At 45.8% G+C, this 13,238-nt stretch overlaps 1 protein-coding gene across 4 annotated transcripts in view; it reads left to right on the top strand.

Moving 5' to 3' along the window:
* LOC115198735 (diacylglycerol kinase iota) overlaps window positions 1-13,238 on the top strand; it is a 53,845-nt gene that overhangs the window by 14,346 nt on the left and 26,261 nt on the right. For all 4 annotated transcript variants that reach the window (XM_029760968.1, XM_029760970.1, XM_029760969.1 and 1 more), the window contains exons 2-3: window positions 4,487-4,595; window positions 8,963-9,058. In XM_029760968.1, the coding sequence (XP_029616828.1) occupies window positions 4,487-4,595; window positions 8,963-9,058 (205 nt within the window). The remainder of the gene's footprint in view (window positions 1-4,486; window positions 4,596-8,962; window positions 9,059-13,238) is intronic.

Genomic DNA, 13,238 nt, shown 5'->3' with positions numbered 1-13,238 from the left:
GCACTTTTCGCACCAAATTACGTTCATCTCTAGGAGACAGAATGCGTCTCCTTCCTGAGCGGTATGATGGCTGCGTGGTCCCATGGTGTTTATACTTGCGTACTATTGTTTGTATAGATGAACATGGTACCTTCAGGCGTTTGGAAATTGCTCCCGAGGATGAACCAGACTTGTGGAGGTCTACAATGTTTTTCTGGGGTCTTGGCTGATTTCTTTTGATTTTCCAATGATGTCAGGCAAAGAGGCAAGGTAGGCCTTGAAATACATCCACAGGTACACCTCCAATTGACTCAAATGATGTAAATTAGCTTATCAGAAGCTTCTAAAGCCATGACATCATTTTCTGGAATTTTTCAAGCTGTTTAAAGGCACATTCAACTTAGTGTATGTTAAACTTCTGACCCACTGGAATTGTGATACAGTGATTTATAAGTGAAATAATCTGTCTGTAAACAATTGCTGGAAAAATGACTTGTGTCATGCACAAAGTAGATGTCCTAACCGACTTGCTAAAACTATAGTTTGTTAACAAGAAATTTGTGGAGTGGTTGAAAAACGAGTTTTAATGACTCCAACCTAAGTGTATGTAAACTTCCGACTTCAGCTGTATATAATGCTGTTGAACAGTTACAATAGGCACTGTGTTGGAGTTGCTTTTATATGAGATGCTATCTTGGTAGAGGCATTGAGTGGGTACAGTATGGGGACCTCCTCTTTACTGTAATGGTGTGTAGTTGGGGGTTGGTCCCGCCTGTGTAGCAGCCTGACAGTCAGAGGATACAGGTGTGTGCGCATGTGTCTGTGTATGTGTGCGTGCGCGGGCGTGTGCATGCGCGTGCACATGCGTGTGTGTGTGTGTGCAGACCATGATGCTGACACTAAGTCTCTACTCTATAATTACATCTTCACACAGAGGCAACTGGTGCATACTGGGTGGTTACTATAGCAACCATGTCAGCCTTGCACTGCTGCCACGACTTATAGAAGGAAGAGGAGGAAGAAGAGGAGGAGAAAGAAGAGGAGTAGGCAAGGAGGACAAAGGAGAGAATGAGGAGATAAGAAGAGGAGGTGGATGGGGAGCGAGAGAGAGAGAGAGGGAGAGAGAGAGAGAGTTGGAGGCATGGGAGGGAAGAATAAATAATAGACGAGGAGAGAGAGAGAGAGAGAGAGAGAGAGAGAGAGGGAAGAGGGAAAGCGGAGGGATAGAGATGGAGAGTGGGAGGCATAGGAAGGAGGCAGAGGCACAGTCTGCTTTTTTCAGTAGTTTCTCAATTAATCAGTCAGTTGTGTGAGTATCAGATTTGTCCAGAACTTTCTTTGGTTTACGTGATACACCAGCAGCCACTAACGTCTACATTAGGGGAGTGTCAATCACCAGTTGGGATCAATTCAGTTTTCAATTCGGTTAATTCACAATTTTGCCCAGTGTTTCCTCTGAGGATTTTTTTTGAAGGGATTAGTTTAATTTCAATTCACTTCCTGGATTTAGTGAACTGAAAACTGAAAAGTGAACTGAATGAACCCCAACCATGGAGTGAATATTCTAATCTGTTACCCTGTTGACTGTTAGGTGCCTGAGCCGACTCATTCCTCTGTAGAGCCCCCATTACTGTATATCCATCCAGTCCAACACCAAAGTCATCAAATCAAGCTCTAATACCTTGATCCTGCTATGTACTTAGTAGATTACTAAGCATGCAGTTGAAATGCAATGGTGGTCTGTCTGTCTGTGTCTGTGTCTCTCTCTCTCTGTGTGTGTGTGTGTGTGTGTGTGTGTGTGTGTGTGTGTGTGTGTGTGTGTGTGTGTGTGTGTGTGTGTGTGTGTGTGTGTGTGTGTGTGTGTGTGCGTGTGTTCAACACACTACAGTACATAACTACTCTCTGATCTCTGAGGCATCAGGTGTTGATAGTAGGGAATGAAAACGGTCTATCTCTCCCTCTCTATCACTCTCGCTATCATACACTCTCTCTCTTTCTCTCTCTCTTTATTCCACTCTCTCACACACACTTCCGTATCTCTACTCTGTCAGTCTACACAGACTGTCTATCCTGTCAGATCAGGTCCCGGGTATAATCAGGTTAGTTTAATCTAGATCACTCAACACTAAACACACTGATGAGCGTGTGTGGGCAGTTTGTGTGTGTGTTGCTTTATCTCTGGTATCCGATGAGAACAGGGGTTAAGTGTGTTTGGACAGTATGGATGTCTGTGTGTGTGCGTGTGTGTGTGTTATGTTATCACTGGTATCCGCTAATGCGATAGATTTCTAGGTGCATTATTGTCTCTTCTGTAGTGTCTGTCAATGTGGTGTGTGTGTGTGTGTTGGCCTCAGTGGCATGCATTCAGTCGCGTGTTGTCACCCACGTACATCAATTTTTGTGTGTGTGTGTGTGTGTGTGTGTATGTGTGTGTGTGTGTGTGTGTGTATGTGTGTGTGTGCGCAGGGGATCGTGTTACACAGCCCTGTAAGCAGACTCTGTTTTTGTCACGGTGGATAATTCTAGATGAGGTCTGAAACTTTCGACAGGGTGTCAGGTATTCGGGAAAGGGAAAGGGGGGGATACCTAGTCAGTTGTACAACTGAATGCCTTCAACTGAAATGTGTCTTCTGCATTTAACCCAACCCCTCTGAATCAAAGATGTGCGGGGGGGCTGCCTTAATCGACATCTTTGGCGCCAGGGGAATTAGGCACACTTTCCACCTTACCTATCCACTCACTCTCTCTTACACACACACATTTTTGTACTATCCTTGTGGGGACCAAACAATTGATTCCCATTCAAAATCCCATTTTCCCTAAACCCTAACCATGACCTTTAACCTAACCCTAACCTTAACTCTAACACCGTACCCAAACCGGACGGGCGCGTGCGCCATCGAGCGCAAATTCATTTTGTCCCCCCACATCAAACACGATCACGACACGCAGGTTGAAATATCAAATCAAACTCTGAACCAATTATATTCATTTGGGGACAGGTCGAAAAGCATTAAACATTTCATTTATGGCAATTTAGCTAGCTAGCTTGCTGTTGCTAGCTAATTTGTCCTGGGATATAAACGTTGAGTTGTTATTTTACCTGAAATGCACAAGGTCGTCTACTCCGACAATTAATCCACACATCAAATGATCAACCGAATCGTTTCTAGTCACCTCTCCTCCTTCCAGACGTTTTCTTCTTTGGACTTTATATGGTGATTGGCATCTAGCTTTCATAGTTACCACAACGACGACCAACCTCAGTTCGTCTTTCAATCACCCACGTGGGTATAACCAATGAGGAGATGGCACGTGGGTCTCTGCCAATGAGGAGATGGGAGAGGCAGGACTTGAACCGTGTTCAGCGTTACAAATTGAACTGACTCCTATTTTAGCGCTTGGCAACGCAGACGCTCGTTGGCGCGCTCCAGCAGTGGGGGTGCAATGATTGAATAACATGTATGTGTATGTTTATTTTGCAATGCTCGTGCACGCGATGCGAGCGGTGTGGTCAGCGTGTAACCCTAACCTTAATCCCTAAAACTAAACCTAATCCTATCTCCTAACCCTAAACCTCTAACCCTAATTCTAACACTAACCCTAAACCCCAAACTTAAAAAAATACTTTTTCCTTGTTGGGACCAGCCAAATATCCCTACTTTTTCCTTGTTTTACTATCCTTGTCCTCGCAAAAAGCAAACCACACACACACACACACACACACACACACACACACACACACACACACACACACACACACACACACACACACACACACACACACACACACACACACACGCAGGGCTCACTCTACGCCCTGTGTGTTGCATACTGCATAGGACAGATGAGAGAGAGGTGGAGCTGGATAGTTCCTGTTATTTAACCCACCTAGATTGTTACAGTTACAGCGGGCTGGCTGGAGATGGGAATACAGACAGCTACTCTGTAGGATGGATCTGAATGTTATATATATTGTATTACATTATACTGAACATACTCCATATTATAGTGCTATTATGCATTACGCATACAAATGTTGCTGTGAGCAGATAGCAGAGGTTTAACTCTCAACGTTGGTTATAGGGAGGTTGTGGGGAGGCTTTGAGGAGGTTGTGGTTTGTTGTAGGGGAGGCTTTAAGGAGGTTGTGTGGTGGTTGTGGGGAGGTTATATTGAGGGAGAGGGCGCCAGGAGCAGCTCTCAACACTGCTGACTCATCCTACCCCTGACTGAGAGAACAGACGTTTTCTCTCTCTCCCTCCGTCCCCCTCTCTTTCTTTCTCTCCACATCTCTCCAGAGTATTGGGGCTACTGGGTCAGTGTACTGAAGTAGCTTCGCGCAGTCCTCTCTAAAAGAAACATGGTGCTGTTTCCCTCAATCACCTGAGTTCTTTCATGTCACTGATTAAAGATGGTACTCGTCAATGAATCCCTTCATTTCACTGATTACAGGTCAAGAGATTTGATGGATTACACTAATACTTTAATAATGCGTGTGTTTTTCAGGAAAGCCATCTCGCGGTCGGGTCTCCAGCACTTGGCCCCGGTCCACAAACCCATGCCCCCCATCACTAACGGACCTTCCAAGGAGATACGCACGTCCGTTGACTGGACAGTGAGTCACACACACAAACAAACACACACACACGTGCACGCACACACCCTTACGGAAAAACCACATGATTTCACCTGTTGAATTTCACATGTGAAAACATGATCACATAACCTTTCAAATATGGATTGAGTATTTCACCTGAGATTTCACAGGTGATGCCCTGCAAACAAAAATCAGTTCTTAGGATACACACACAACATTTCCAACTTACGTATTTGACACACTTGATTAGATTGTTTGTTTATACAGGGCTTTTTATTCAACCCGTCCTCCCTGGGGTTTGAACTCACAACCTCTTAGTTCGCAGCACGACGATCAACTTGCTACGCCTGTCACGATCGTCGTAAGAACTGGACCAAGGCGCAGCGTACGTAGCGTTCCACATCTTTATTGTAAAGTGAAACTTCAGAAAATACAAAACAATAAACGAACAAATGAAACGTGACGTTCTGGAGTGCTCACAGGCAACTACACATAAACAAAACAAGATCCCACAAAACACAGTGGGGAAATGGCTGCCTAAATATGATCCCCAATCAGAGACAACGATAAATGTCTGCCTCAGAGGCCAACATAGAAATAAAACAACCTAGATTACCCACCCTAGTCACACCCCGACCTAACCAACATAGAGAATAAAAGGCTCTCTATGGTCAGGGCGTGACAGTACCCCCCCCCTCCACCCACCCAAAGGTGCAGACTCCAGCTGCAAAACCTGACTCTTTAGGGGAGGGTCCGGGTGGGTATCTAGCGTCAGTGGCGGCTCCGGTGCGGGGCGAAGTACCCACTCCGCTCGCGGATCCGCCAGCATTGGTGGCAGCTCTAGTGCGGGACTATGCCCCCGCCCAGATCACGGGTCCGGCCATGGAGCCGGGTAGAACGCCGTACCCAGACTGGGCCTCGGCGCAGAGGAGGACCCCGGCCATGGAGCTGGGTTGAACGCTGCCCCCGGACTGGGCATCGGCGCAGAGGAAGGCTCCGGCCTTGGAGCGGGACTGAACGCTGTGCCAGGACTGGGCACCTGGCTTAGAGGAAGGCTCCGGCCTTAGTGCTGGACTGGACGCCGTGCCTGGATTGGGCACCGGCGCAAAGGAGGGCTCCAGCCTTGGAGCGGGACTGAACGCTGTGCCAGGACTGGGCACCTGGCTTAGAGGAAGGCTCCGGCCTTAGTGCTGGACTGGACGCCGTGCCTGGATTGGGCACCGGCGCAAAGGAGGGCTCCAGCCTGTGGACCGTCGTAGGAGATTCCGGACTGTGGACCGTCGTAGGAGGTTCCGGACTGTGGACCGTCGTAGGAGGTTCCGGACTGTGGACCGTCGCAGGTGGTTCCGGACTGTGGACCGTCATAGGAGGTTCCGGACTGTGAACCGTCGACGGAAGCTCTGGACTGTGAACCGTCGCCAGAAGCTCGGGGCACTGGATGCCTGATGCGTGGGACCGGCACAGGTTGCACCGGACTGGTGACACGCTCTTCAGGGCGAGTGCGAGGAGCTGGCACAGGACGTACTGGGCTATGGAGGCGCACTGGACACCTGGTGCGTAGAGCCGGCATAAATTGTACCGGAACAATTACACATTTTGCATGGCGAGTGCGGGGAGCTGGCACAGGACGTACTGGGCTGTGAAGGCGTACTGGAGACTTGGTACGTAGAGCCGGCACACATAGTACCGGACAAATGATACGCTCCTCAAGGCGAGTGCGGAGAGCTGGCACAGGGCGTACAGGGCTGTGGAGGCGTAATGGAGACCTGGTGCGTGGAGCTGGCACAGTTTTTACCAGACTGCTAGCACGCTCCTCAGGACGAGTATGAAGAGCTGACTCAGGTGGCATCAAACAGATAACACGCTCCTTAGGGCGAATGTCGTGCAGCATATACCAACACAACAACTCTCTCATTTCTCTCTCCTCTAATTTCTCCATCAACTCACTGATGGTCTCTGACTCTCTCCATTCACTCTCCTCCACTTTCTCCCTCTTCTCCCAGATTGGCTCTGGTTCACTCCTCGGCTACGCCGACCACCCCGTGTGCCCCCCCCCCTTTCCTTGTGGCCGCAAACCCCAGCGTCGTCGCTGTCCTCCCTTCTCTCCTTGCGTCTGCCGCCAAGGTAGGCAATCCTGTCCTGCCAGGATTTCCTCCCAAGTCCAGGATCCCTCCCCATCCAAAATCTCTTCCAAAGTCCAGGATACTCTCTCCTGGGCACGCTGCTTGGTCCTGTTGTGGTGGGATCTTCTGTCACGATCGTCGTAAGAACTGGAGCAAGGCGCAGCGTACGTAGCGTTCCACATCTTTATTATTAAGTGAAACTTCAGCAAATACAAAACAATAAATGAACAAACGAAACGTGACGTTCTGGAGTGCTCATAGGCAACTACACATAAACAAAACAAGATCCCACAAAACACAGTGGTGAAATGGCTGCCTAAATATGATCCCCAATCAGAGACAACGATAAACGGCTGCCTCTGATTGGGAACCATACCAGGCCAACATAGAAATAAAACAACCTAGATTACCCACCCTAGTCACACCCCGACCTAACCAACATAGAGAATAAAAGGCTCTCTATGGTCAGGGCGTGACAACGCCACCATGTCTGTGTCAACGACTGATTTCACCTGTATTCCAACACTTTGAACTTCATATTCAATCTCAGTTTTGTTAAAAATACACTCAAGAAAAACGATTATATTTACCATAGTGATTCAGGAGTAACATTAAAGCAGAATAATATGCCCCATCAACATTCGATGTCTATACAGAAAACCCTCAAATGTCTGAAATACATCAATTAAATCAATGATGGGAGAATAGTCAGATTAAAGAGATTCTCCGGTACTTTTGTATACTTTTTCGCCAGTAGTTCTGAAAGTAGAACTCACGAGCCAAAAGTGGTCCCCGAAAATTGCCTACTACATCTCATACAGTATGTGCATCACGTCATTGCTCTCTCTCGCTCTGCTATGGGTTCATGATGTGCCTCTTGCTAGCTGTCACTCATGGGGCGAGAGGCTGAAGCCCATTGGTTGAACTCGAATTGCTCGGGTTCTGGGCCATATGGGGGAAATGGAGGGAAAATGGTGCAGCACAGCTTCCAGAAAAACTGTTGCTTTCAAATGAGGGATTTCATGGCTAATTGAGGTAAGATATTAATTCTGCTAATAGATTATGCATGCATGAACTACACATTGACACATCCAGCCCACAGCAAGAGGTTTAGAAAATACTTACTAGTCACCAAAGTTCCGGAGCATGTCTTTAAATGAGAACTAACATAGCAGTGCAGAGATGTATTATAGGTAATGACTGTGTATTGGACTGCTACAGAACTCTCAGTGTATCCCAAATCCAGAGGTTGTGAGTTCAAATCCTAGGTGGGATCATATTGAAAATTCAGTACTAGGTGGTCATGTCAAATGTAATCATATTGTCATTGATTAAAGATTTTAACACTATTTTAGCTGAATGGCATACCACTTACTTTAAAACCCCATACCATTTCATTCATTTCCCTTACAATAAACATGTGAAATTTGCAGTTTCACGTGTTTTCACATGTTGAGCTGAAATGTTCACATGTGAAAACAAAAGAGACACGTGTGAGTTCAGTTGTTCACATGTGAAACCATGTGTTCACATGTATAAAATGTAGATGCTAACACCACCTTTTCACATAGAATAACATGTTCTCACCTCACAATTGCAGTTTCACATGTGAAAATATTTGGCATCCCTATGTTTGTCACATGTGCAGTTTCATGTTATCACATGTTGCTTTTTACATGTTGTCATATTTGATCACATTCACTTCACATAAGATCACATGTGAAACACCTCATCAGGTGAAATTGGTGTGGTTTTCCCTGTAAGGGCACACCCAGGAATCCAACCCAGCTGTACCTGGGGAGCAATAGGTCCCTCCATGCAGGAGATTTCCTAAACGTCATTACTGGCATTTCCCTCTCTGCATGATCCACACACACACACACACACACACACACACACACACACACACACACACACACACACACACACACACACACACACACACACACACACACAACCCCCCGCCATTAAACTTTAATGAGCTAACGTATCAACATCATGCAGCACAGAGCGAATAATGTGATTGTGGTTGTGCTGTGCTGCTTCTCTGTGTGTTTTTTTGTGTGTTTTATGTTTGATCCACACACCCTGTAGGGGAGGATATATTTCCCTCGCCCACACACTGGAACCCAATGGACAATTATACACATTAAACACTCATACACTGTTTGTCTGCCGGGCATGTGGGAGAAGGTTTAACATGTTCCTTTGTGTGCGTGTGCGCACGCTGAATTTTGTGTGGCTGTGCGTGTGTGTGTGTAGGAGACTGCTGTGAACGGAGACCACCTGTGGCTGGAGACCAGTTGTTCTGGAGAGCTGTGCTACCTGGGAGAAGACACCTGTGTACTGAAGACTGCAGTGAGTATATGGAGAGGGAGGGAGAGAGGGAGGGGGGGAGGCTAGAGGGGGAGACTGAGACAGAGAGAGGGATAGAGAGAGAGAGAGAGAGAGAGCGAGAGAGAGAGAGTCGAAAATAGAGACAGCGAGAGAAAGAGAGGGAGGGAGAAGGAGAGGAGGGGGGTAGACTGACAGAAAGGACAAAGGACAGAAAGTGGAGAGATGAGTGAGGGAAACAGGGAGAGAAGAGACAGAAGGGGAAAGAGAAAGAGAGTGGTCAGAGGAGAGAGAGACAGAGTGGGTGAGGAGAGCACTGGTGATAACAGTGTTCTGCTGAGGTCTATAATTCAAATTTCAAGTTTTATTAGTCGTATGTATTTACATTGTGTTAGAAGGCCACGGAGAGCATCAGTAGAGTGAAGTGCAGGTATCCCCAAACTGGGGTATGCGTACCCCCAGGGGTACACGCCATGCCTTCGGGGGTACGCCAAATAAAAATGTGATTCTAATTTTTAAAACACTTTTTTTTTCCCTTCACATTTTCAAACAATCCATTTATATTTTCCAACGGGGCTATACATTTGGGTGAGGTTTTTTTCTCGCCTGAGTAGCTTCGTTTCACTGCCAAAAATCAAATTAAACCATCTAGTGTTCAGTGAAATAACAACACAATGTCAAATACAGGTAGTCTAGTCAAATAATTAACATCCAATCACATTAACCGTTACTCTCCGTTAGTGGAATAACCGTATTCCACTAACGGTCCTGATGTAGCCAAACGTAGCTGCTGCTCATGTTGGTATCTGTACTGATGGCGCAAAAGCCATGACAGGGAGACATAGTGGAGTGGTAACGTGGGTGCAAGCAGGTGCTCCCTACGCCACTTGGGTCCACTGCAGCATCCACCGAGAGGCTTTTGCTGCCAAGGTAATGCCTGACAGCTTGAAAGGCGTTTTGGACACTACAGTGAAAATGGTTTGTTAAAGCAAGGCCTCTGAACTCTCATGTTTTTTCTGCACTATGCGATGATAGGGGCAGCGACCATGTAACGCTTTTACAAAATACAGAAGTGCGCTGGTTATCAAAGGGCAAAGTATTGACATGTTTTTTTAATAAAGAAACGAGCTTAAAGTTTTCTTCACTGACCATCATTTTCACTTGTCTGACCGCTTGCATGATGACGAGTTTCTCACACGACTGGCCTATCTGGGTGATGTTTTTTCTCGCGTGAATGATCTGAATCTAGGATTACAGGGATTCTCTGCAACTATATTCAATGTGCGGGACAAAACTGAGGCCTCCGATTAAGAAGTTGGAGCTCTTTTCTGTCTGCATTAACAAGGACAACACACAGGTCTTTCCATCATTGTATGATTTTTTTGTGTGCAAATTAGCTCAAGCTTACGGACAATGTCAAATGTGAAATAGCGAAGCACCTGAGTGAGTTGGGTGCGCAATTACGCAGGTACTTTCCCGAAATGGATGACACAAACAACTGGATTCGTTATCCCTTTCATGCCCTGCCTCCAGTCCACTTACCGATATCTGAACAAGAGAGCATCATTGAAATTGCAACAAGTGGTTCTGTGAAAATGTATTTAATCAGATGCCACTGGCAGATTTCTGGATTGGGCTGCACTCAGAGTATCCTGCCTTGGAAAATCCTGCTGTTAAGACACTGATGCCCTTTGCAACCAAGTACCTATGTGAGAGTGGATTCTCGGCCCTCACTAGCATGAAAACTAAATACAGGCACAGACTGTGTGTGGAAAATGATTTAAGACTGAGACTCTCTCCAATACAACCCAACATTTCGATGAAGTAATACGGTTTTATATGTAAGATGGTTAAATAAAGAGCAAAAATATTGATTATTATTATATTATTATTTGTGCCCTGGTCCTATAAGAGCTCTTTGTCACTTCCCACGAGCCGGGTTGTGACAAAAACTCACACTCATTCTTATGTTTAATAAATGTATCGTATAGTGTGTGTGTGGGAGGCTTACAATGATGGCAAAAAAACAACATTTGAGAGTGCGCTGACCCAGGTGCTAGAGGGGGTACGCAGTGGGAGGTTGAATGTTTGAAGGGGTGCGGGACTACAAAAAGTTTGGGAACCACTGCCATAGTGCATTGGCTTTGATATTATTTGCAGTAGTATCTTTAACATTACCTTTAAAGGCCCTGTGTAGTCAAAATTCAGTTTTGCCTGTGTTTTATATCATTATTGTACAACAGCTGATGAAACAAACAATTATTTTAATCAGTGTTATTTCCTGATATTTCCTGATAGTTTCTTGTTGAAAATACAATCTACACAGGACCTTCTAATCAGCACGTTTGCATGGGCGGGAGTTTCGGCTTTCCATGGTGATATCACCATGCAGTAAATTGATAGCAGACAAATAACAAAGAGAGTTCCAAACCTGTTTTTTATTTTTTTACACATTTATTTCATCATCATTTAACCAGGTAGGCTAGTTGAAAACAAGTTCTCATTTACAACTGCGACCTGGCCAAGATAAACAAAGCAGTGCGACACAAACAACAACACAGAGTTACACATGGAATAAACAAACATACAGTCAATAACACAATGGAAAAAAGTCTATAAACAGTGTGTGCAAATGAGGTAAGGCAATAAATAGGCCATAGTGGCAAAATAATTACAATTTAGCAATTAAACACTGGAGTGATAGATGTGCAGAAGATGAATGTGCAAGTAGAGATACTGGGGTGCAAAGGAGCAAAAAAAAAAATAACAGTATGGGGATGAGGTAGTTGGATGGGCTACTTACAGATGGGCTATGTACAGGTGCAGTGATCTGTGAGCTACTCTGACAGCTGGTGCTTAAAGTTAGTGAGGGAGATATGAGTCTCCAGCTTCAGTGATTTTTGCAATTCGTTCCAGTCATTGGCACCTGAGAACTGGAAGGAAATGCTACCAAAGGAGGAATTGGCTTTGGGTGTGACCAGTGAAATATACCTGCTGGACTGCGTGCTACGGGTGGGTGCTGCTATGGTGACCAATGAGCTGAGATAAGGCGGGGCTTTACCTAGCAAAGACTTATAGATGACCTGGAGCCAGTGGGTTTGGCGACGAATATGAAGCGAGGGCCGGCCAACGAGAGCATACAGGTCGCAGTGGTGGGTAGTATATGGGGCTTTGTTGACAAAACGGATGGCACTGTGATAGACTACATCCAGTTTGCTGAGTAGAGTGTTGGGGGCTATTTTGTAAATGACATCGCCGAAGTCAAGGATCGGTGGGATAGTCCGTTTTACGAGGGTATGTTTGGCAGTGTAACGATCGTCGCCTGGTGACGAGGAAGCGGACCAAAACGCAGCTGGGAGCGAACACATGTTTATTGAACACACTGGAATTAAACATGTACACAAAATCAAGAAAACTGTCGATACGTTACGTGCTCAAAACAAAGAGACAACAACCCACAAACATCGTGGGGGGAAAAGGAACTTAAATATGATTCCCCAATCAGAGGCAACTAGCGACAGCTGTCTCTGATTGGGAATCAACAGAACCCAACATAGAATTACGCCCCAAAGCAAGGCTATACCAAAAACATAGAAAATAAACTATAGAAATGCCACACCCTGACCAAAATAGAAGAGTTCACCTGGTCAGGGCGTGACAGGCAGCATGAGTGAAGGATGCTTTGTTGCGAAGTAGGAAGCCGATTCTAGATTCAATTTTGGATTGGAGATGTTTTATGTGAGTCTGGAAGGAGAGTTTACAGTCTAACCAGACACCTAGGTATTCGTAGATGTCTACATATTCTAAGTCAGAACCGTCCAGAGTAGTGATGCTGGACGGGCGGGCAGGTGCTGGTAGCGATCGGTTGAAGAGCATGCATTTAGTTTTACTTGCATTTAAGAGCAGTTGGAGGCCACGGAAGGAGTGGTGTGTGGCATTGAAGCTCGTCTGGAGGTTAGTTAACACAGTGTCAAAAGAAGGGCCAGAAGTATACAGAATGGTGTCGTCTGCTTAGAGGTGGTTCAGAGAATCACCAGCAGCAAGAGTGACATTGATGTATACAGAGAAAAGAGTCGGCCCGAGAATTGATCCCTGTGGCCTCTCTGCCAATAACAACTAATTGTCCGTTTTCCCCTCCCGACTCAGACCACTCTCAGCAAAAGTCTTGCATAAGATATTGCTTTTAGCAAAAAATCTAATTCCA

Source organism: Salmo trutta, chromosome 8 (assembly GCF_901001165.1).
Source record: "Salmo trutta chromosome 8, fSalTru1.1, whole genome shotgun sequence".
Taxonomy (NCBI): domain Eukaryota; kingdom Metazoa; phylum Chordata; class Actinopteri; order Salmoniformes; family Salmonidae; genus Salmo; species Salmo trutta.
Note: the sequence above shows the minus strand (reverse complement) of the source record. Positions and strands in the feature narration are given on the sequence as shown.